The sequence below is a fragment of the Thamnophis elegans genome, chromosome Z (genome assembly GCF_009769535.1).
Source record: "Thamnophis elegans isolate rThaEle1 chromosome Z, rThaEle1.pri, whole genome shotgun sequence".
NCBI lineage: Eukaryota > Metazoa > Chordata > Lepidosauria > Squamata > Colubridae > Thamnophis > Thamnophis elegans.
In genome coordinates this window covers 118,132,274-118,158,641 of record NC_045558.1, presented here as the reverse complement: position 1 = coordinate 118,158,641, position 26,368 = coordinate 118,132,274, and the positions used below count along the sequence as shown (strand labels likewise).

The window sequence follows — 26,368 nt, the reverse complement described above, 5'->3', positions numbered from 1 at the left end:
ATAAGTGGTACCTGGCTCAACAGCTGTAAGAGGTCTCTTGGGACCCTAGCCTAGTAGACAACCTCTTAAATATAAGCCAGGAGTATGCTGCAGCTGCCCAAAAAGCCAATGCCATCCTGGGCTGCATTAGCAGAGGGATACCATCAAGATCACGCACTGCAAAAGTGACGCCATGTCACTTCCTCTATGAGCCGTGGTGGCGCAGTGGTTAGAATGCAGTATTACAGGCTGACTCTGCCCACTGTCAAGAGTTCAATCCTGACTGGCTCAAGGTTGACTCAGCCTTCCATCCATCCGAGACTGGTAAAATGAGAAGCCAGATTGTTGGGGGCAATACGCTAAATCTGTAAACCACTTAGAGAGGGCTGCAAAGCACTGTGAAGCGGTAAATAAGTCTAAGTGCTTTTGCTCATGGTATTTTTACTGCACTAGTGAAGCCACAATTGGAATACTGTGTCTAGCTCTGGCCACCAAGATACAAAAAAGATGCTGAGGCCCTAAAAAGAGTACAGAGAAAAGCAACAGAGATGATAAGGGGTCTGGAGGCTAAGTTATATGATTAATGGCTAAAGAAACTAGGTGTGTTCAGTCTATCGAAGAGAAGGCTAAAGAGGGCAGGGGCGACATGATACCTGTTTTCCAGCACCTGAGGGAAGCAATGAGTGGAAGCTGATCAAAAAGAAATCTAACCTGGAACTAAAGACAAATTTCCCCAAAATGACAATCAATCAATGGAACAGCTTGTCTCCTGGAGTTGTGGGTTCTCCATCACTGGAGGTTTTCAAAAAAAGATTTGAGATCCACTTGTACGGGATGGTCCTACTACAGACAAGGTGTTGGACTAGAAGACCTTCAAGGTCCCTTCCAACTCTATGATTCTAGCTGTTTTTTTTCCATCTGCTAGGCAATGTGAGAAAAAACTTGATAATGCCCTTCTGTACCTTGGGGGGGGGGTCCTTCTCCCCCCACTTCAAAGAGAATGTCTCAGAGCCTTAAAACTCTGGGTCTCCTGCAAATGATTCTTCAGTTCCTCCATTTCAACACACCCATAGATTGTTGTCACTTCCTCTATTTTCTTTCTTTCACAACTGTAAGTTTAGAGAATCATCAGGCAGAACAAGAAAACGTTTGTCTGAATTAAGCTGCTTTTGGGGAGGGGTGCATAATTCCTGTGGCATTTCAGCACCAATCTGTTCCTCTGAGCAACAGGACAGGACAACTCAGAAGACCTAGGAAGCCAGAAGTTCTGCTACCTACAAAAATCTCAGCATGAGGCTCGTTTTCAATCTGATCCTGGGTTGGTATTGTTAGTAAACAGAAGATGGAGACATGGGGCCAAGGTCAAAGATCCAGTGTCAATTTCTACAGGTCAGGTATTTTGACACTAATCGAATCATTTTTTTTCCAGGATGGTGGCTGACTCAGTATAGATGGACGGCTGAAGGTGAGTCTCATTAGACACACAACTATTGGATGGATGTAAAACGAGAATTACATATCATGGTCTCCCCAAAGCAAATCCATTTATTTTCTTTTTTTATATTTTATATTTTAGCTACATATGGAGAAATAACAAATGTTCTGAAAGTAATAGTAACAGTAAAAATCATAATAACAAAAATATGTTAATTTATTTATATTCATAGTCATACTAACTCATTTTTTACTTACATACAGTAATAATCTTTCTTCTAATTTCTACCTCTTATATCTTACCACTGGTAAAACATATCATGTTGAGTAATATTCTGTATCTGCTTTATGTTTTATTTTTAAAGTTAGTCTATCCATCGCTGCACAGTCTAATATTTTCCGAATTATATTTTCATCTTTTTTCCAATATTGTGTAAATACAATTCTCGTTGCTGTCAACACATGTATTAAATATGTAGCCCCTTTATTGTAGCTTTCTGGTAGTATGCCTAACAAGAATATTTCTGGCTTTAGATCTATATATTGCTTAATTATCTTTTCTAACCACGTATGTATTTTCCCCCAGAATTTTTTTTGCCTTCACACATGTCCACCATATGTGATAATAAGTACCTGGAGCCTGATTACATTTCCAATATTTGGCAAACATATTTTTAGACATCTTTGCTAGCCTTGCTGGTGGCAAATGCCACCTTTTATAGGTTTCCTTATATGAGGTGGCCATTGTCATTTTATACTTCCTATCCCAAAGTTTTTGCCATTTGTCTAGTTCTATAGTATAGCCCCAAAAAATTTGCCCATATTATTATTGTTTCTTTCACTTCTTCATCTTCCATTTTAATGCTTAATAAGTAACTATATCGTTTATTTATTAGTTTTTCATCTGTCCCTAATAGTATCCGATCAAGTGCTGTTGGTTCTTTATGTCTTGGCATCTTTCTCATATCTAGACTGTATTTGCAGGTGTGGCCACCATGCTGAATCCACCCCTTGGTTTTGCAATTCCTGCCTGGTTTTAAGTTCTCCTTCGGCATTTAAAAGTTATAACTTTTTCCCATACTAAGAATAGGGCATTCCTCACGTAGTGTCTTTGAAAATATCCATGTCCTGTGTTTCTTTTCTGTACCACAAAAAGGCACTCCAACCTAATTGTAAATCATGTCCTTCCAGCAACAGTAATCTTCTATGCCTCAGGTTTATCCATTCTTTCACTCACATAAGTACAGATGCCTGGTAATACAGCTCCCAGTCTGGTAACTCAACCCTCACCCTTGCTTTAAGACTCCTGTAGCATTTTCAATCTTATTCTTGCTCTTTTCCCTTGCCAGATATATTTCAAAATTATTTTATTTAGTTCCTCAAAATATTTTTTCTCTAATCTTATCAGAATTGTTTGAAATAAAAAGAGTAGCTTTGGCAATATATTCATTTTTATAGTAGCTATTCTTCCTACCATTGATAGTTGTAAGGTCTTCCATTTCTTCAAATCCAATTTAATTTGTTGCATTAACTTCATGTAGTTATCTTATTTAATTGTTGTGCATTGTGCTGTTAAGTAAATTCCTAAATATTTCACCATCTTTACTATCAGAAGATCTATTTTCTTTATCAGTTCATTTTTCTGTTTCTCTGTAAAGTTTTTAACTACTATTTTGGTTTTTTATTCATTTATTTTCAGTCCTGCAACTTCTCCATATTCTTCTATTTTTCTTATTAGTTTGGGGCCGATTTCTAATGGTTCTTCTAAGATGAATATCAGGTCATCTGCAAATGTTTGTAACTTATATTTTTATTTCCATCCCTTTTATTTCTGAATCCTGCCTACCGGTAATGTTTCTAATTAACACTTCCAATGTCAATATAAGTAATAGTGGTGACAATGGACTTCCTTGTCTAGTGTCTTTTTTTATATAAAAATTATCTACCACGTCCCCATTCACAATCACTTTTGCCCTTTGAGCGGTATACCATATTTTTTGGAGTATAAGACGCACCAAGATTTTGAAGAGGTAAATTTTTTAAAAAGTTTTTGCACTTTGCAGGCCTCCCAAACTCTCTGCAGGCCTCATTTTTTGTGGAAAACCGGGGATGCAGAGAGTTTGAGAGGCCTGCAAAGTGCTCCAAGGGGCTGGGTGGGCAAAAATGAGCAAAAAATAGCCCATTTTTGCAAAAACACAGGGCATGCATAGCCTTTGGGAGGCTTGTAGAGTGCTCCTGGGGACTGGGGGGGTGCAAAAATGAGCAAAAAACCAGGCCATTTTTCACTCAGGTTTGCCCTCCCCAGCCCCCAGGAGCACTTTGCAGGCCTCCCAAACCCTCTGCACATCAATTTTTGTGAAGGGGCAGGGTTTCAGGAGGCCAAAATGCTGTATTCAGTGTATAAGATGCACTCAGATTTTCTCCCTCTTTTGGGGGGGGAGATGCGTCTTATACTCCAAAAAATACAGTATATTGTCTTGATCATATTTATAAAATTTTCCTCAAAGTCCATACATTTTAATTGTTCCATCATGAATTACTAGTTTACATTATCAAATGCTCTTTGGGCATCTAGAACCATCAACACCAGTTGTTTTTCGGAATGTGTTTATAATACTCCAAAGTGTCTAAGATAATTCTCACATTTTTAATTTGCCTTTTTGATAGAAAGCCATTTTTATCCGAGTGTATAAACTCGTTCAAAAATCTCTTTAGACTTTCAACTATTATTGAAACAAATAATTAATAATAAGGATATTGGTCTGTAATTCTTTATCTGAGTCCTCTTATGGAATTAAGGTAATGTTTGCTTCCATCCATCTATGTGGTATCTTAGTTTCTAACAATACTTCATTATACACCTCTAACATTGATACGCTTAATGTATCTTTTAGATTTTTATGAACTTCTACTGGTAATCCATCTGATCCTGGTGTTTTGTTATTCTTTTCTCTTCTAATCGCCTCTACTTGTTCCATCATCATTATTCTTTCATTTAGTCTTCACCGTTTCAGGAACTTTTGGCAATTGGGCTTTTTTCAAGTATTGCATAATTTTTTTCCTCTGAAACTTTTTCTTGGTCATATAGCTCCCTATAGAACTCCTGGATTATTTTCTTTTTACTTTCATTTTGATACTGTAATGTTGTCTTCTCATGTTGTAGTTTAGTTACCAGATTCTTCTCTTTCTCCTTTTCCAATTTATATGCTAGCCATCTTCCTGGTTCATTCGCGTTTTCAAAGAAATTTTGTTTTGATCTTTTAATTCTTTGCGCTGATTCTTCTTTCTCCATTATACTTAATTTATATTTAATTATTTCCATTTGATTTTTTACATTCACATTTACTTTTTGCAGTTGTTTTTGTAGCTCCGATTGAAGTCTTTTATGCTCCTCTTCTAAAGTTTTTCTTCTCTTGTTAATTCTTCCTGACTTTTATATTCTATTTTTCCCCTCACTTCCTGCCCCTCATTTGTGCTAAAATGGTGATCATAAAATTCCATTGCTTAGTCTAGTGAATCCAGTCTGTATCTTTTGTCATTCCAATTGTATTCTCTCAGGTATCAGCCATCTGTAGTTTACATTACATTTAATCAGCATCACAGTCAATAATTGATATTGTTTCTGTAGGTCTCTCACTCTCCGAGGAACCTGCTTCAAGACCACCTATTATTTTCCCTTGTATTGTAATGGTTCGTCTCTTGCCTTCTTGAATATTTCCTCTCTCATCAAGTTTTTTAAAAAAAATCTCATGTGAACTAACTCTGCCGTTGTTCCCCAAATCAAGGTGGGAGATGGTATCCCTTCCAAAGGATGGGGTGGGGGGAATCCCTCAATCCATTGGGATCAACTCCTGGAACCAGAGGGGCCCAAATTATTATTTTTTTCCAGACAACTACAGTATCTTGCATTAGTGCAGCCTTTCATATTCTCTCTCTCTCTCTCTCTCTCTCTCTCTCTCTCTCTCTCTCTCTCTCTCTCTCTGTCGCACACACATTCCCTCTTCATTCATGTGAGTGTGTGTCACTGAGCAAGGAAAATGTTGCTGCTGTTTTAGGTTTAGCACAATTTCATATATAGCCCTCATATGTCACATTAAATATTGTTTGTTGGCTAAAAGTACAGCCTACCAATCTCTTACACAAACAACTGCTTTCAGGTTATCCATATTGCAACTCTTTCATCTTCTCCTCTTATCCAGGGCAATCTTATCCCGCACCTTCCATCTCAGTGAATCCCAGTAACGTGATTGCTCTGGGAGAGAATCTAAGTATCAGTTGTAAGAAGGATTGGAACGCAAAAGAGAAATCCACTTTCTATCTAAGGAAAGATAATAATAGATTCATAGCTGAAGCTGATACCCAGGACAATGAGGTTGAATTTCATATTTCCAATGCTGAAGAATCACATCAGGGAAGATACGAATGTATATATCGTATATCTCCAACTTGGTCATACTACAGCAATCCAGTTTATATCTTTGTGCGAAGTAAGTCCTCTTCCGTGCTGCTTTCATCCATGAAACTACAAGTAGACCTCAATTTACAACAGTTTGTTTAGTGACCATCTGATGTTACAACAGAATTGAAAAAGTGACTTATGACCGCTTTTCACACGTATGACCACTGCTTTATCCTCATGGTCAAAATTCAGAGGCTTGACAAATTACTCATATTTGTGACAATCACAGTGTTTCCAGGGTCATGTGATCCCCTTTTGTGATCTTCTGACAAGCAAAGTCAATGGGGAACCAGGTTCAATTGACAACCACAGTACTATCTTAACAACTGCAGTGGTTTACTTAACAACTGTGGAAAGAAAGGTCTTAAAATGGGGCAAAACTCAGTTATCAAATGTCTCACTTAGCAACAGAAATTTGGGTTCAATTGTGATCAGAAGTCAAGGACCACCTGTATTTCCTCCACCTATAAATGGAAACCAAAGTCTGCATTCCCCCAAAATGCAGAAGGAATGGAAATTGCCATTTTCTCCCCAAGGCTGTTTCCTGCCAAGCTCTCGAGAGATCATTCCAGAGTGGAGCCTCTTGTTCAGCCAAGCTCAGCAGGTCAAGTGTTTATTCCTCATTTTTCCAACCACCCCAATATCTCCATGGGAGAGTAGAAATAATACCTTCTAAATTTCAGGATCAAGGCAGGACAATGTATGAAAGGCATGACAGAATTATCAATAGATGAGAATATTTGTAGCTCAAGGTTAAACTGGTGCTCTGTGATCTTGGTTATTTTCTTGCAGACGCTTCATTACCAAACTAGGTAACATTATCAGTGCAAACGCCACTGCTTTCTGACACCCAGCTTAGCCTGTAGTATCCACAGATTAATTAAGAAGCTTTCTTAAATGTGGCTGCTGCTATATCTGTCCTTCCCCTGCCCTCATCCCCACAAAGTGAGGGAAGAAAAACATAAATTTGCATGGATTTGTTCATCCCTGCAAGTTTAAGGGAATGTGTAATAGTTTAGATCTCTCCATCTGTCTTTAAGCCAGCAGGAAATTGTACTGGCATGAATTTGCTATCCTGTTGCCGATGTCTAATCTACCCTACTGCTCTTGTTCCCTATCATTTGAAGGCAAAGATTAATGTTTGTAAGCCATCTAAGTTACCCATGTGTAAGTTGGGTGGCTACATAAATTTGTTAAGAAATAAACTAGCAATAGCAATAGCAATAGCAGTAGACTTATATACCGCTTCATAGGCCTTTCAGGCCTCTCTAAGCGGTTTACAGAGAGTCAGCATATTGCCCCCAACAATCTGGGTCCTCATTTTACCCACCTCGGAAGGATGGAAGGCTGAGTCAACCCTGAGCCGGTGAGATTTGAACCGCTGAACTGCTGATCTAGCAGTAGCCTGCAGTGCTGCATTTAACCACTGCGCCACCTTGGCTCTTGAAGATAAGCAAAGCCAAACCGACTTTACTTCTTCACCACCTTTCCATAGCTGAGATCAGAATCAGGGGGAAACCATCACTTTACTATTGCAATAGGTGACTTGTAGCTCTCACCAGCTGGGGATGAGCTGAAGTCAATATCCTGGAGACAAATAGATATTGGCCATTGTTGAGGAATGATTTTGCCATAGCTAGTTACAAGGGGGAGCATTATCTAAGATGAGATAAGTATCACGTCACCAAGAACTATATAGAGCAGGGTGTTAAACTCAAGGCCCAAGGGCTGGATCCAGCCCATGAGTGCTTAGATCCGGCCCATGGGGCCACCCTGGAAACAGCAAAGGACCAGTCTGTAGTGCCTCTGCCAGCTGAAACAGAGCTTGGGAGGACCGAGTGCAGCCCTCCCAAGCTCCATTTTCATTGACAGAGGAGGCCATCACAGCCCAAAATGGAGCTAACGAGGGCTGCCTGCAACTCTCCTGAGCTCCATTTTCACTGGCAGAGGGTTGCAGGAGGCCCTTGAAGCTGAAAACGGAGCTCAGGGACTCATTTTCGCTGGCAGAGTGCTTGGGCCCCACAGGCACTCCTGACATGTGTGACATCAAGCTGGCCACACCCATCCCTGCCCCCAATGTCACACAACCCTAATGCAGCCCTCAATGAAATGGAGTTGACACCCCTGATATAGAGAAATAGACATGATCCTCTTTTTGCCTCTTCTTCTGCTGAAAAAGGAGGGAATCAGTGGGCAAGTGGTCACTGATCAAGTTTCATTCCTTGATCACCATCCATTCTGTCACTGAGAGCAAAAAGGGTTTTAAAAAATTGAGAAGGTGCTAATTTAACACTTGCCTGATCAAAGTCTCCAGGATGGGATCATTAAAGCAACTTGGTGGCTGTGACAATATTTCTACATTCATCTCAGGAGCCACACAGGTAAAAAGGGGACAGGTTTAGATCAGCTGAGATCCTATCCTGAGTCTTTGCCTCCCTTCCCAGCTGGGTTTGGACCTAACCGTAGTTGTTTGTTTCCTTCTGAAATGCAAATACAGTATCTTGCCACTTTAATGACTCAGGCTGTTGCAAATATTGCAGTATTAAAATTACATCTTTTTTCCCTCTTTCTCAGGACAATCTTATTCCAGCCCCTTCATTTCAGTGATTCCCAAAGGCCTGGTTGTCCTAGGAAGAAAAGTCGTCATCCAGTGTAAACAGGAATTGTACCAAACTGTAACATTTAACCTCTATAAAAAGGGGGATATACATGCACCAACAGCCCAATTTTCAAATAACAAAATGGCTGAATTCATTATTCACAGTGCCCAAGAACCTTATGGAGGGATCTACTTTTGTGACTATCAAATCTACAATCAGCAGTACAGATACGATATATACTCAAAGATCAGCAGTGAAATATATATCAACATAACTGGTAAGATATGGATTCCTATTCTTCATAGTTACTTCACAAAAGAGAGTTCAGAGTTTTTGTATTTTCTGTACTTAGAATACAAATAATATTAGCACTTGAATTTTCTTTTTCCTTCATCTCTTCGTGCATCTGCGATTCAGTTAAGTTGCTATTATTCTCTTGAACATCAAAGAATATACAAATGTAATAATCATATTGTGATCTTCCCTGTGTTGTATGGTAATAATATGCTGTAGAATGAAGGCCCTTGAGTTAATTTGTGACTCCTGATGATTGGTTGGACTAGTTCCTGCAGTTTTCTTGACAAGATTTTTACAAGGGATTTGCCATTTCCTTCTTGAGGCTGAGAGTGAGTGATTGGCTCAAGATCCTCTCTTGGTTTGCTTAAGGAGGGACTAGAGCTCACAGTCTCCTGGCTGAAGATCCCCTGTAAGTTCCATGCCTAGGAAGGAGGGACTGGAATGTGCAGTCTCTCAGTTTCTAGCCTGATCCTTTAACTACTACACAAACTTGCTCCAGATACATACTTACATGCATGCATGCATACATCAGGGGTGGGTTGCTGCTGGCGTTACTGCCAGTTCGGTGCCCGCGCGATTTGCTCCGCGCATGTCCAGTTGCCTGTAAATAAGATTTAAAATGCCAAAAAAGATGCCACGGCAACTGGGGAATCGGTTCGGGGGCATGGAGAGCCTGCCGTCCCTACTGGTTCGGCAACTCAGTCGCAATTTTCACTACTGATTCGCCTGAACCAATGCAAACCGGTAGCAACCCACCTCTGACATACATATGTGTGAGCTGCAATGGTGCAGTGGTTAGAGTGCAATGTTGCAGCCTACTTCTGCTGACTGCTGGCTGCCTGCAATTTGGCAGATCAAATCTCAGCAGGCTCAAGGTGGACTCAGCCTTCCATCCTTCAAGGTGTGTAAAATGAGGACCCAGATCATTGGGGGCAAGAGGCTGACTCTGTAAACTGCTTAGAGAGGAATGTAAAAGCATTGTGAAGCAGTATATAACTCTAAGTGCTATTGTTATATATACAAAATCTGCTAAGTCATTATTTCCTAAGATCTATTAAAAGAATGCACCCTACACCGATTGCATAAAGCATGGGAGAAATGCTTTTATTATATATAAATAATAATATTATATATTAACATTGCATGATGCATTAAGGAATATGAATCTAGAATATCATGGATGAGAGATCAAGGTAGATGTATGTGGCAGGAAATATGTGGTCAATAGGAACTGAAAATGATTTGATGGCATATAATCAAATATCGGTTTTTAACATGTTAGGTTGCTGTTTTTAATTGTTGTGAGCTGCCCAGAATCACTTAGGTGCAATGGGTGGCCATACAATTTCAATGAGTGAGTGAGTGAGTGAGTGAGTGAGTGAGTGAGTGAGTGAATGCTGAAAAAATGTGGATTGCACAAATGAGATTATGGAAGACATATGTGGTTTGATCATATAAAGACAATGAACAAATGATTAAACAAACCTTAGGAAGAATGAGTGGGTTGAGGAGAAGAAAAACTTCCTAACAGTGAGAATCAAATAATGGAACAGCTTGCCTTCTGAATATGTGGGTCCTCCATCATTGGAGGCTTCCAAAAAGAAACTGGATGATCATTTATCCGGAATGGTATACGGTATCCTGCTCGAGCAGGAGGTTGGACTAGAAGACCTCGGAGCAGGGGTGAAATGCTCTGAAGTCTGCTACCGGTTCACTTCACAGAGCGCAGTGCTGAAAAAGGAGGATTAAGAAGCTTTTTCTGAGTCTGCAAAGGTAAGTAGAACAGTGGAGGGGGGGGACAGCTATGCCGCATGATTTAGATTTTCAAGAAAGCAGGATTTCCACTTTCTAATGAATATAAATCATGCGGCATAGCTGATTGTTGCACAACTGATCGTCAGAACTATCGGTTCGCCTGAACTGGTAGCAAAAAAATGCTAACGGTTCAGGGGAACTCGTCTGAATCGGTAGCCTTTCACCCCTGTCTCTGAGGTACCTTCCAATTCTATTATTCTATGTTCTAAAAGGATTAAGAAATTGTGTTTAGATGGAGTTGATAAGTTTGTTATGGAACGCTCAGTGGAAACCCAAAATTATTTTTAAGTCAACAATGAATGTGTAGCCTTGTTCAAATTTAGGAAAGCTGTTCATTTACTTATTTCTCTGTGTTTATTTTCCTATCCAGCAAATTCCTCACCCCATCCCCAGTATATCAGTCTTACTAGTGATTTTGCATAAATCTAAAAGTGGGAGAAATTGTAGGTTCTTGCCACTTTTAAGGCTTGTCATTTGGTGCTTCTAATGCCTTTGCTCTTTATCTAATACTTTCTTGCCTTCAGACCCCGGGGTTACAGGGCCTGCCATCTATATGGAACCAAAGGGACAGCAAATGCTTGAAACAAACGCCCGGATCTACTGCCAGGGGCCAAAAGGGGGCCTGAAGTATTCCTTCTATAAGTCAACAGACTTCATAGCTTCCCAAACGGCAAAACCAAACAGTTTCTTGGCTGAGTTTTCCATTTTGGGAGTCAGGATGGAACACATAGGAAACTACAGTTGTTGCTATCAGCTTGAAAATAAACCCTTTATGTATTCAAAGTTAAGTGACCCTCTGCAGCTTCAAGTAAGAGGTAAGGAATTAGTTCTTCCCCAATCCCCACTATCTTCCAAACCCCATATCCTGAATAAGAACCATGAGTAAAATTGGGGACCATTTATCCTGAACCATTTGAGGAAACCTGAGAATGAGATGCTTTAATAAGGGAAGTATTTTAAAAAATGAGAAAGTGAAAAAAATACAGCCAACTTCATATGCATTATGTATATACTGTAGGTGTGAAAAGGAGCATGCATAGAGTCAAAAGAAAAGGGACAGTGTAATATGTGCGTGGGTTCATCACTTCTACTAGAGGAAGTGTGAAGCCCAGCCTGTTAAGCCATGCAGGTGGAGTGTTCTGATCCAGGCTTCCTTAACAAGCAAGAAGCGGAGTCTTGGTCCCAGCAAAACCCCTTTTATTTACACAACTGTGAATTCCTTTCATTCACAGTCCACAAGGCTCCAGTCTTTCAGAGGGTTGTTTATCAAACACGAACCTTATCTTGTTTGGCAAGTTGCCAAATAACTAGTTCAGTGGTGGGTTCTGGTTCCCGTTGCAACTGGTACGCTTCAACGGAGCTGGGCGTCCACCATGTGCACATGCACAGCGCGTGCATGCGTACCCACCGCCCGTGATGCTCCAGATGTCGGCGGAGCATCACAAAGGCACCGTACACCCCGTGCGCATGCGCAAATGCCCCAGTAACCTCAAATAGTGGTAAGGAGAGCGGGCGGATGGGTGGGCCCTCTGAAGCACCATACTGGAACGGGGCCTGGTGCTGCCAGCCTGCACCGGTACGCCCATACCGGGGTGCACCGGTCGTATCCCACCACTGAACTAGTTCCAAATGCAGGGCAAGACAAAACTTGGCACAGAGTCTCTTATAGTTACAAACAGAACTTTTATCTTTTGACATGACTGATTGAAACTTATTGTTTCCTGCAAAAGCCCCCTCCCCATTCACTCCTCTTTTGTTTCCTATGGGAGGGGCCAATCATCTCCAAGGTGTATCTTTACTCTTAAGTTGAGTCTGCTTTCTTAATTGTTCTTGTCTTCTGGCAGCTCTGCGCATGCGCACACTGGGAACAGGCTCCAGCTGTTCCTCTGCCTCGCTGCTGTCTAGCTCCCTCTTTTCCTCTGAGGCGTAGCCCTCGTCTGAGCTTTCTCCAGCCCTCAGGACTGGCCCCTGTTCCTCCCCAACCTCCTCACTGGCCCACTGCTGCCAGTTCTGCAGGCTGCCGTCAGGCCACAGCCTGGAGAAAGAGACATAAATAGAATCCTGAGCTTAGATTCTTTGCAGATTTATTTATTTAGCCTGTGGCACACAATGTCAGAGAAATCTACACATGCTAGACACAAGGCAGTCCTAGCAGCCTAAATTGCTAGCTCATTCTGTTTGATGCTTGTGTACCTATCCTTGGTGCTCTGCGGGGGGAAAACTAGTTTTACACCAGTTAACTAGCGGTACTCAAGTTGCTGGCTGTTCTGGGCTCCTCCCTTGGTCTCACCTTGTGTTGCGATGCCTCCCATCCGGCCAGATCCAGCAGCGGTTTCTGTTCTACACATATACAAAGGCACCCCCACCACTACCAGCACCACCAAAGTGGTATCCATTTTTCTACTCACAATATTGCATGCTTTTGAACTCCTGGGTGGGCGGGAGTCAGGGATCGAGCGACAGGAGCTCACTCCATTTCATGGAGCCGGGCTCAAACTGCCGAAGGCCAAACCATTTCTGGCCAGGAGTTCCAGCGTCATTAAACCTCTGAGCCAATGCATCCCCCTCCTTGCAAATGTTCCACAACCAACAAAGTACCAATATCAGGGTGAGCGGCTGCTCCCCGTTTTTATATATGTTAGTTTTTAATCATACACACACACACACACACACACACACACAACTAATACAAAGTAAAATATAAAGTAAAGAATAAATAATAGAAAGTGCAGAAAAGAAAAAATAGAAAAGGGGGAAAAAAACAAATTGTAACAAAAGGAAGAGAAATATATAAAGAAATTACTACCCTTCAGATAAACAGATTAACAGAGTTGGAAGGGACCTTGTAGGTCATCTAGTCCAACCTCCCCCCCAAGCAGGAGACCCTACACCATTTCTGACAAATGGGAGTCCAGTCTTTTCTCGAAAGCCTCCAGTGATGAAGCTCATACAACATCCGAAGGCAAATTGTTCCATTGGTTGATTGTTCTCACTGTCAGAAAATTTCTCCATTACAATACCTTCATTACAATATATATATAAACATAAACAATTTTAATAACTTACCACATTCTTTAACATCTTTGGTTCTGGATGGGCTAGACCCCATCTTCAGTTTGCCATTTCTTTCCCAGAAGCCCTCGGTCAAGGTATTTATTTCAAAGGTCTCTCCTGCAATGAAATTTGAGAATAATCTTTTGCTTTTCACGGGCTTAAGGGAATACATTTCCCAGTCCTCCTTGGAAATGCTGAGATTGGATGGTTGATTTACACAAAAAGTTGGTGATTATATTTTCTCCATAAATGAAGCTTGATTAGTTTTAATATTTGTATTCTTAGCACATAGTATCAGCTCACACCACCTTAATTGGGTCAAACATGCATTCATGGATCACAGTCTTAATTAGATTATTAGATGTACAAAATTTCAGTTGGAGTAGCAGAGATAGCTAGGTGTAATCCTAACCCACATCTAGCCCTTTGGCTGTCCCTGTCTGCCCCTCACGAGGTCAACTGGAAATTAAAAATCAAATGTAAATAAGTGTATGCTATGCACACCATATAACTGCATTGCTTTTATTTTGAAGGCAACTGCTTTTTTAAAATTGTAAATATGTTCCTGATTGTAATTAAGGGATTAAAGCAGAGGTGGGTTGGTCCCAGTTTTACTACTGGTTCGCTTCATGTGCACCAGACGCAGGCTGCGTGTGCGTGCGCAGTTCAATGTAACTCACTCTTCACACATGCGCAGAACAATTTACAGTGAACTGCATATGCGGGCGCACTACAAAACAACATGCCAGTAACAGCAGCAGGGACCAGGGAACCAGTTCAGGGGTGTGGCCTGCCTGACTCACTGCTGGTTCTGTGACCCAGGCCAAAAAACCACTACCGATTCCGCCCAACCGGGAGCAACCCACCCCTGGATTACAGGGTTGTAAAAAGGAAGATTATATATTCATGCCTGGGTGCCTATACATCTTCAGAGCCCTGTTGGCTCAGCCTTCTACAAGAGTCCCAGTTTCTCATGTGGCCCTCTGGGAAAATTAATTGCCCAACCCTGCTTTAACCTCAACCCTTCTTTGATTGATGGATAGAAGAGGGTGCACTGGGCATCTATAGTTTCATTTTGACACATTTTCTGCTTTTACAGATGCCATTCTTCTCTGTAAGCTAAATTGTTTAGCATATCACTTTAAAGACACATAATGTAATATAAGGCATATTTGGACACCTGGATAGATTAACAGAATGGGGAAGAAATAAAAGGCTTTCTTATTTGAAACAAATATGTATGTGAGAATGGAGAAGATGATCCTTTTATTGCCAAAAGATTGAAAGGAGATGGGGGTGGTGTTATTTGTGGTTGAGTGAAACGGGAGATTCTGGTCTACAAGAGTCTCTGAGGTTCCACTGAATCTTTTCCCCTTTCTAGATCCCGGCCTGACCAAGCCTTCCATCCAGATTATAAATGAAGAGCAAGATGCTCCAGAAGCAAATGTCTCCATACAGTGCAATGCAACAGAACCAGATCTGATTTTTGCTCTTCTGAAATCAGGGGAACAGATAGATTGCAAAGCTGCACAGCTAGGGGAAAAGGCGGTGATTTTTTCTCCCCGCTGGGTGAAGTTGGAAGAGACACAAAATTATACCTGCCAATACCACAACAAAAGCAAGCCCTTTGTCTGGTCAATGCCAAGTGACCCACTGAAGAGTGTTTTTAAAGGTATGATGACAAAGTAACATGTTTCATTTTTCCCATTTGCCCTGTCAGTGAGTCAGAGACAGACTGAATTTCTGAAAGACCTTGAACCGGGACAGTGGATATTGGACACATTGTCTGCACAATGTAGTGGTCACACACATCTAAATATGAGTAGCAGTAGGTGGGCTTGTGGGCAGTGGTGGGTTCTGGATCCAGTTGCAACCGGTACAGTTGCAATGGGGCCCGGCGTCCTCCACATGTATGTGCGCACATGCATGCAATGTGCGCATGTGTCATACCTTCCAGTGATGCCTCCATGATGCTCCAGCTGCTTGTTGGAGTGTCATGCAGGCGCTGTATGTGCCATGCACGTGTGCGGAAGTGCCGAAGGCTTTAAAGGACAGGAAAGGAGCTCAGGTGGGTGGGTGGGTCCTCTGGAGCACCGTACCAGAACAGTACCCGGTGCTCCGGCCAGGCTCTGTTACACTCGTACCGAGGCGTACCATCTGCAACCCATCACTGGCTTGTGGGACGTTTGAAAATGTTTAGTGGATGCCATCAAGTAAAGGTAGAGAGACAGAAATATTGACAGATAGAATGAGACCTAGACTTTCCATTTTTTTAAACAGGCTATGGAAATTCAATTAATAAACATAAGAGACATAAAAGCGAGACAAGAGAGAGTAGAGACGTACTCTGGTATGGACCAGAGGCTTATCTGCATTGCTGAGTTAATCTATCACCAGATTATAATAGACTATAAAAAGGATACACATTATAGGCTATTAATGAAATAGTGAGCCACTTGCCAATGATAGTTTGGGTTAACCATACAATGAGAAGATTTAGTTAATGATGATAATAATGGTGGAGGTGGAGGTGGAGGAGCAGGAAGAGTTCTCCTTTGACAGTAACTGCTCAAATTCCCATGATAAGAAAGTGCTCTCAAGAAAATGTGGAAGGGGTAGAGGTGTTAGCAATGTACAGTATGTATTGCTTTCTGCAGGGAGTGAGGGGGCAGAAGGCCTTTGATCACAGTCAGAACTGCAGTAGGTTCAGCTACAGGCTCTATCAATCCCCTGAAGTTGATCACATGACCAGCTTCAGATGGCTCTCCAAGCATGGAAGTGGGCCAAGAGCAGAAAAAGCCTTTCCAGTTGAAAAACAATACAGAAAAAAACAGAAGTGGAGTCCTTGGTGCTCTCTGAAGTCGTTGTTTAGATGTCACATTACCCAACTACTATAGGTGACATCATCAGCATGAGTGAGTGTAAGGGTTGCTTCAGTAGCTTGCCCTGCCTGTTTTGGTGGGTATGTGGTTTTCTTCTTAATAGTTTATTTTATTTTATTAGGGTATTGTTTTCTGCTTTGCTTGATTGTTTGTCTGATGTTAATCCATGCTTATCTCAGTATTGGCTACTGGAGAGGATATGTTCTGAAATAGAAATGGAACTAGAAATAGAACAGAATAGCTTTATTGACCAAGTGTGATTGGACACACACATGGAATTTGTTGCCGGTACATAAGCTCAAAGTGTACATATCAATAGCAAGTCATAGGTCGTGATCACAATTGTTTTGAATCAAACCATCAAGCTCAGAGAGCACCAAGGACTCCACAATTCAACCCCACCTCAAGAAAAACACAGTTGTGCAACTTGCCTAAATTGTTAAAAGTTGCATTGTCTGTAAATTAGAATAAAATGGATTTTAAAACTGATATGCAGTTCTAGTATTCTTCTCAGTAGATGATTGATGGTAATGAGTTGGTGAGTGGAGGAGAAGTTCAAAAGCTATTTTATTTTAGTGGTTAAGATAGTGGATTAGAAACTAAGTTGGTTATGAGTTATAATCCTCCTTTAGGTGCAGAAGCTAACTAGCTAACTATCAGCCTGTCCATCCGCCTTAACCCAACTCACTTCTTAGGGTGCTCTTATGGGAAAATGGAAAGAGGGAGCATTGTGTACTCTGCCTAAAATTGTATAAAATAAAGACAGGATATTGATGACATAAATAAACTGGAAAATGCCACCATTCTTTTCCTTGCAACCGGTATTATTTGCCTGGAATCTTAAAGAGGTTGTTAAGAGCCTGGAAGCCAGGAAAGTTGAGAAGACGAACAATTTGGGTGGACTGGACTGGTAAAAAGATCGGAATAGGTAGTTATCCATCGCCAACTCTGCATTTATTAGATAACATTATTAGCCTTCTATCCAAGTTGTCTATGGCTTTACAGGTAAATCCTTAATAACTCTATGGACAAGTATTGGTGCGTGCCTTTTCTTTCTGGCTGTCCTCTTCCTGGTGCTTATCTTCGTTTTATACAGAAAAAGAAGAAAAGGTAAGAGATACGGATTGGTAGAGGAGAATATTTGTAGCTCAGGTTCGAAATGAGCTTGGTTGTTTTTTGGCAGACGTTTCATTATCCAGACTAGGTAACATCATCAGTGCCAGCAGAAGGAGCACCAAAGACTCCCTTAAAAATGGATGGCTTTACAGCAGCCGAGCACAAGCCAATGCTCCTCTGTTTGCTTAAGAATCTCACTTGATAAAAACCTATTCATAGTTCAGGTAGTCCTCAACTTACGACCACAATTGAATTATGTTGCTACGCGAAACATTTGTTCCGTGAATTGTGCCTCATTTTACGACCTTTCTTGCCACCATTAAGTGACTCACTGCAGCTGTTAAGTTAGTATCACGGTTGTTAAGTGAATCTTGCTTGTCAGAAGGTCGCAAAAGGGGACCACACGCCCTCAGGACACTGCAACTATCATAAATATGAATCAATTGTTAGGCATCCAAATTTTGATCACATGACACAGGGGATGCTGCAATGGTCATAAGGGTGGAAAATGGCCATAAGTCACTTTTTGCAGTGGCGTTGTAGTCGTCACTTATGAAGCCCTTCATGGTATTGGACCTGGGTACTTGAGAGACCGCCTGCTGCCAATTACCTCCCAAAGACCCATTAGATCCCACAGGGTTGGCCTCCTCCTGGTTCCGTCTACTAGCCAATGCCATCTGGCTACCACCCGGGGGAGGGCCTTCTCTGTGGCAGCTCCGGCCCTTTGGAACGAACTGCCCGCAGAGATTCGGACCCTCACCTCTCTCCAGGCCTTCCGAAAAGCTGTTAAAACCTGGCTGTGTCGGCAGGCCTGGGGTTGATGAGTTCCCTTCCCCTCTCGATCTGTGTGGCTGCTGGCTATTTTTAAATGCTTGTATTGTACTTTTGTGTTTCCCTTTCCCCCTTGGGTTGTTCGCCGCCCTGAGTCCCGCAGGGAATAGGGTGGCATATAAATAAAACAAACCTCAACCTCAACCTTTGAACGATCACTAAATGAACTGTTAAGTCAAGGACTACCTGTACAAAGATGCAGTTTGTGTGAGAAAGAGAATGGTTTCCCTTTAAAAATGAAATAAGCTATAACAGCAAGGGAGCAGAAAGCACACACAGAATTCCATTTGTTTGGAGCAGCTTCATACCAGATGTAGAAGTAGAAATGGCTCCAAACTGATTTGATTTGGGAAAGAAGTTAAATCTGTACTATTCCAGCAGCTTTCCATCCTTAGCTGGGTTCAGATAATTGCCACAGGTAATTTAATACTATTGCTATTATCGATTAATTATTGTATTTTGCAACTATTGTTTGCTACTATAGCTTGGATTAGTCCATAAATATTACAAACGCATTAAATCGATGTAAAGGAAAATCTGAGGAATCCCCTTAAACAATCATTTTTTGGTGAATCAGTACCGGTGGTTCTCAACTTAGGCTCAACCACAATTGAGCCTAAAATTTCTATGGCTAAGTTAGACATTTGTTAAGTGAGTTTTGTCCCATTTTACAACAATAAATATGAGTCATTTGCCAGCGTCTGAATTTTGATGACATGGCCATGGGAAGAAGACAATGGTTTAAGTGTGAAAAATGGTCACAGTGCCATTGTCACTTTGAACGGCCACTAAATGAACTGTTGGAAGTTGAGGACTACCTGTATTTAATGCTGAACTGCCGATAATGTGAGTTTAGTTCACTTTTCAGGTTGTAGGGGTGTGTAAAAAGCGGGAACAGAGTGGTGTATCACTACTACCATCTCCATCCTTTGAAACAAAGATTTTTAAGAAGGGAAATATTTCTCTTTTAGAGGTCTCCTTTCCCATTGTTATCCTTAAAATCCACCCCAAAATTCTACCACATTCATTTATGGTGATGACACCACATTGGACAATGTCCTTCAATCTGGAAGACTGGAACTTTTCCAGCGATAGGATTCCATAATTTGGTTGGAAAATTCACTGCCTTTCTGTGGAGTACAGAAAGCAATGTAAGATGTATCTATCTACCTGATTGCAGAAATTTTCTAATATAGATTATATGCAGCCAAACTGTTAAAACCAGGAGCTTGGGTATAGAAAATAAACCAGCATTTATCATTTAAAATAAGCCAAAGAAAATTTTTTCACAAGGCTTTTTTTGACTTACAGGTTCTGTTACCAAAGAAAGCAATGTACCAGCCAAGATGGTAAGAAACATTTTCTGCACACTAATCCTATAATGGTCAACATTCTGTCCATGAATCTGTAGGTCATAAATCAAGAAGTCGGGGCTAATTTTCATTTTTAAAAAATCTTTGAGTATCCCAAAAGGCAAGGAAAAGTATCTTGGCCTTAAGAATACCTTCACATTTCATATTAGGCCAATATTTTTACTGGGTCTGCTAAGCGATCATAAGCAGCATGGAAGTTTTCAAGGTAAGTTTGAATGTCAGCAAAAGAAGGAGACATGGCTAAATATCCTCTCTTTATTTATTCAACCTCTATGCTTATGGCAAAAGGCACTGCACCCAGACATAAGATTCACAACAAAGATATTGAAGCAATATCTGCCTTTTAGGATCAACTACAGGTAGCCCTCAACTTTCAACCACGATTGAGCCCAAAATTTATGTTGCTAAATGAAAAACTTGTTAAGTGAGCTTTGTCCCATTTTATGACTTCACTTGCCACATTTGTGACAAGTGAATCACTATGGAAGTTAAATTACTAACACAGTTGTTAAGTGAATCTGGTTTCCCCGTTGACTTTCTTTGACAGAAGGCTCATGATCCTGGGACACCACAACTGTCATAAATGTGAGTCAGTTGTCAAGCATCCAAATGTAAATCACATGGCAATGCGGATGCTGTAATGATCATGTATGAAAATTGGTCATAAATAGCTTTTTTCAGTGCCGTTGTAATCTCAAATGTCCGCTAAGCAAACTGTTGTAAGTTGAGTACTACCTGTATTAGCAATAAAAGAACCAGCAGTCAAGAAATATGCCACAGACCAGCACTCAGTAGGGGAGCAACGAAGGCTTTAGAAAAAATCATTCTGGTCCCTGCTGGGCCTATATCTATAAAGGTTAGAATTGGGCAGGCAACGTTTTTCTTTGATATTCTAGGGAAGTAAACTTTGGACTTTGAAGAAGTAGATGGTTTTCAACTTTAGTTAAAAGTTGAAGTTGAAGAAATTACTTGAAGATGTCTGTCAAGGACAGCAAAAAAAAAAAAAAAAAAAAAAACAGATGGTAGAACAAATCAATCCAAAATCTTAAGTCACCAAAAATCATGTTCAAACTATCACGTTTAGACCATGTAAATCAAAAAACCCAACCTTTTTGAGAAGTCCATAATGCTGGGAAATGTGGAAGGGAAGAGAAAAGGACCAACATCAGCACTTTGGACGGACTTAACTACAATGATGATGCACCATGAGGATCAAGTTGGACATCCTGGAAAAGGTTGATTAATGCGTTCACTAAGAGTTGATGGAATTTACCGGTAATCAATCAAAGGGCCAAAAATAGCTACGGAAAGAAATACTTAATTTCCAAATCTGCTTCTCCAACACATCACCAAATAATGGTTTTCAATATCCAAGTCTCCTCAAGGTACATGATTAATCTGCAAAAGTTCTAATGATCTCAACCCTGGAAGTTTTCTTCATGATTTCTCCAAACATTGTTTATTGTTTGAGGTAAAATTTTGCTTAATGATGAGAAAGTGCAATTAAATTTGCTAACACAGAACAAGGCACATGGTTACTTCTGCTTTCTGCATTGTCTTTTGTAAGATGAAATCAAAATGAGTTCCCGTAAAACTCCAGATTATACAATTAGGAAGAAACCATGTGATCAAGAGTCCTGCATATAGTATTTTATTTATTTATTTAACGGAATTTACATTGCCGCCTATTCACAAATGCAACTCAAGGCAGCTTACAGAATATAAAACCCCATATAAGAAACAATAAAATTAATTTTAAAAATGTCATATAGTAAATTAATATACTAAAATTATCCTCCCCCCCCCCCCCATTCCGGCAACAGCACCTCACATGAGCCATTTAATGGGCTCTATCCCACTCTGTGTTCCCCAGGCCTGCTGGTAGAACCAAGTCTTTAGCCCCTTCCGGAAGAGTATTAGAATGCAGGTCATTCTAATCTCTGGGGTAATGATGTTCCAGAGAGAGGGAGCCACAACGGGGAAGGCCCTTCTTCCTTGCCTTCCCGCTCTAGGGGTCAGGTATATGTAATTGGCAAGAGACGGTCCCTCAGATAACCTGTTCCCAAGCCATGGAAGGGCTTTAAAGGTGACAATCAGCACCTTGAATTGTATCTGGAAGCAAATCAGCAGCCAATGCAACTTCCACAGGAGAGGTGATACATGTGCACACCCGTGTTTAAACAAATCATGCAGGCCACTGCATTTTCCACCAACTGGAGCTCCCAGATGCTCTTTAAGGGCAGCCCCATGTAGACCATGTTGCAATAGTCAACACAGGAAGTGACTAGGGCATGAGTGACTATGATAGGGATTTTGAGAAAATTACCCCTCAATAATGCTCTTGAAGGAATTTTTATAGATGGTAGGTAGGTAGGTAGGTAGGTAGGTAGGTAGGTAGGTAGGTAGGTAGGTAGGTAGGTAGGTAGGTAGATAGATAGATAGATAGATAGATAGATAGATAGATAGATAGATAGATAACGTGTATATGTGTGTGTGTGTGTATACATATACACAAAAAACACACACAAACATATACATACATACATACATACATACATACATACATACATACATACATACATACATACCAGCATCCCAATCACCACACCAGACAGCTCTCAATGAATATTGAATGAATGTTGTTGATTCATAATATTTTGAATTGTAATCAAATTGTGAATAGCCACACCAACCCTAGGTTTCTATTGGGAGAACATGGCGGCAATTGACAAAACGTGTTTATTATAACATAAAAAACCCCTCTTTTGGCATATGGGGACACCAAAAAGCATAAGGGTGGTTGAGCTGAGAGGGAGTGACTGGCCCAAGATCACCCAGCTGGTTTTCATGACCAGGTGGAACTTCAACTCAAAAGTCTCTTGCTTTCTAGGCCGTGCCTTAGCCATTAGACCAAACTGGCTTTTGGTTAAGTATCAGTATCCCAGCATTATTTAACTGTTCAGGAGAGGCCACACTTAACATTTTTAGAGCATACTTAAAGGCTTCTGTTGAAGCATTAGCAGAAACACTACACTCTCAATGTCTTTTTTTTTTGTTCTCTCCAGTACTTAAGCTCTCCCATGGAGGAAACCCCTGATGAAGTTTCTTATGCTGCAATAAACCACAATTCACTGAAAATCAGACCACCAAGCCTTTATGATACAGTCCATGAATCATGTATCTATGCAACAGTGTCCGAAGAAAGCACTAAGGAGAACCAATAGGGAAGGCTATTCAGAAGAGAAGATCATTCCGAGATGTTGGTGTATCCATCTATACTACAGATACCCATGTTAGGATCATCTTGCTATAGACATCCTCCTTCCTCTTTCATAACCCAGAGATATGCTGGGTTCAGGTGAGCACATATCCTGCCCATAAGTGTCTTCACAAGTAGATTATTATAATACCCAAAACTGCAAATTGAATCCTGGCATTCTGTAGCTCAAGTCCAATTTTTTCCCAAGACTGAGATGGGCCAGTAGGGGAAAGAGTCAGACAGGTAGCTGTTGAGAGACTTGCTAGGGTGTTATGAGTATCAGAACTCTATAACCATAATCACGACTGGAAGAGAATATTTAAGGAAAAACTCCTTCAATATTCTGATTAATAATATATTTTTAAAAGGGGCCCATGCAGGAATATTTTTGCTTTTAAATCTGAACTCCATCTAGAGACAAATCTATCAAAACTATTGATTTTTCTATGAAGCCATGAAGAAGTTTATGTCTTGTGAAAGCAAGTTAACCTGCACCCAGAAATTGTTTATACCCCATCAACCAGGATCATTATCAGGGTGAAAATCCACTTTTGCAACTGATCCTCAGTTCTCAGATACAATGATGGATCTTTTGATTCTAGAACAGGGATATGGGCAAGGCTGAGTTGAATATTCTTACTATAATTTAAAAGGTGAGGAGATTTGTAATAATTTCCATAAACCTTTTAATATTTAGAAAAACAGATTCTGAAAATAAGAGCTTTCCAACAATACCAAAACCTACCCTTTGCAGTGGCTAAATGATATTTTGATTATTATATTGTTCTGACTCTTGTTAAGGCAGTTGTGTCCTCACCTGTGCAGGTTAACAAAAAGACAGATAAATAGTTTGAGACTGCTAATAGGTTATTAAATAGCCAGTGGCACTGTAATTCTCTTCCCTCCTAAAGTGAAGCCACCTTTTTCATCTCAGGTGTTATATCTGGTAATCCGATCGCATCTGGTACAATAATGGGAACATTTCCTTGAAATTAAAATGAATGGAAGTTGACTCACCATGGCATTGTAGCAAGCTCATGGCAACTGTTGAGGAATGTTTTAACAACATTGAAGAGAGGAGGACAATGACTTGATGACAAGACAAATTCAGGATCATAGGGACAGAAAATATAATTTTTAAAGTGTAATTGGGGGGTGGGACAGAAGTAATGTGTGGTTCCTTCTGTTCACTTTGTTGAAATTCTGTATGTGTTCCTAAGAATGGGAATCGAATCTGAGCAAGGATTAGTGAAGCAGGTTTTGTGACCAACAAGCATATACAAGTAGGATAGGCAAGCCCTTTATCTAACTACATCCTACCAGATGAAAGTTAGACCATGAGTTCTGTGAACTTCCTTGTGGTAAAAACAGTCAATGCCATCAGATTTACACCACCAAGACATGGTTGATACATACTCCTCTGAAGAACTTCCACTAGAAGTTTGTCTTTGAAGTTGCAAAAAAAGTATTTCATGAAGGAGCAGTTGGAGAACAAGTAAATTAACTTACTGGGATCTTGTCAGCTGAAGCTGGCACACAGGGAAGGACAGTCAATGTTGCTTTTGAACTCTTAAATCCTGCAAAACCTGCTTCCTGAACCTTTGGAATTCTTCCTTTTTATGTCTAGTTTTCTTTTTCTAAAAAGAAAGTGGAATCACTTTAAGTAGGGAGCCTAAAGCTTAGAATACTGGTTATGTTTTACAGTGGCTTCAAATCTTTATTATGGTCATAGATCACTATATTATTATGTCTTACTCTAAAATTGAAAGAAAAAAATGGTATCACCATGGGAGACCAGCAGCTTCTGGTTGCCATAGAGAAGAGCCCTAAGTAATAAATAATGAAGACTGAGATATAGTTCCAAGATGTTAATTCAGATCAAATGGGTACAAGGGTCTATTAGACTACTAATATTGCACTACATTACATATTTATAGCGGGGTTTCTCAACCATGGTGACAATAAGATGTAGGGACTTCAAGTCCCAGAATTCCCAGGGTAGCATGGCTAAGGAATTCTGGGAGTTGAAGTCCACACATCATAATGTTGCCAAGATTGAGCAACACTGCCGTAAAATAAAGATTTTCTTCAATTGAAATCCACAAATTCATGGTGACCACCTATAATTTTCTTTCAAAGCATGGATTTGTTTTTGCCATACCTTTCTTTCAACTACTCTATCTAGCCTTCAGCTCTAGGATGAAAGGCCCCTTGTGGCCTTTCATCCAGATATTGAGTAGATTGATTTTTCTTAGCTTTTTGAGCTCTGACAAATTCACTAGCCTCAGCTGTTGTGACATGTTTAACATGTAAATAAACCAAGTGTTATGGAAGCAATATAAATACCCTGTGACTAATCCACTAAAAAGAGAATTTGGGAAATTCTGGAACTTCTCCATTCTCAGAAACGGGGTATGCCCACATTAGTATTAGTTACTATACTTGTATTATTTGTATTTTCTGTGATCTTGTTGTGTTTTATCCTTGGCAATCTGAAGAATTGCTGAGATGTGGCTGACTATAATTTAATAAAGACATAAATAACACGCTACAGAGTTAATCCTTTTTCATGATTTTGGGGTGGGGGTGGGGTGCTATCTTAATACAAACTTCATTTTCCTTATCCAGGCCAGATTTCCAAGCCTCCCATTCAGTGATCCCGTCCCAGGGTCAGCCTGAAAAATGTCCACATCATCTAAAACAGAGGTGTGGGGAGTTGTGGCCCCTTTATGTGGGTTTCAACCCCCAGAATTCCTGAGCCAGCCATGCTTGTTCAGGAATTCTGGGAGTTGAAGTCCACAGGTCATAAAAGGGTCAGAATTCCCCACCCCTGCTCTAAAAGAAGACTTTACTTGCCTGCAGCATTCTTTTTGACAAGAATTCCAGTTAGAGAAGCATCAATATTCCCCATTAAAACTATTTTATTTGAGCTGGGAGTAGGACATTTCTCAATGTTCAGGACTTTGCCTCCTAATCCATCTGTCCAGATGCAGTTTTGGCCAATATGTCCTTTTATCCATTATTTAATTCCAAGACTGAAACATTTTAACGTGGCTACCCAAATTTCACAGTCTCCAACATCATTTCTATCTGTGGACATCATTCTACTTCCTGCCAAAAACGCCTTACCTTATCTTAATGTCCCCCTACTCCTAGCCTCAGTCATGAGGTATAGTTGTGTTGTCAAAAAGACACCAAACCGTTTAACTATATTATCCATATGTCAGGGGTCAGGTTACAGCCAATCTGAACAGCCTTGGATCCAAATA

General features: G+C 40.5%; 1 protein-coding gene across 1 annotated transcript; it reads left to right on the top strand.

Moving 5' to 3' along the window:
* The first annotated feature begins 974 nt into the window (after nt 1-974).
* LOC116520638 (immunoglobulin superfamily member 1-like) lies at nt 975-24,609 on the top strand. Its single transcript, XM_032234911.1, has 9 exons — nt 975-1,297; nt 1,409-1,444; nt 5,613-5,900; nt 8,447-8,749; nt 11,109-11,399; nt 15,020-15,310; nt 17,526-17,630; nt 19,779-19,816; nt 22,906-24,609. The coding sequence occupies exons 1-9, from the start codon at nt 1,270-1,272 to the stop codon at nt 23,062-23,064; spliced, it is 1,539 nt and encodes a 512-aa protein (XP_032090802.1). The 5' UTR covers nt 975-1,269; the 3' UTR covers nt 23,065-24,609.
* Nucleotides 24,610-26,368: the final 1,759 nt, after the last annotated feature.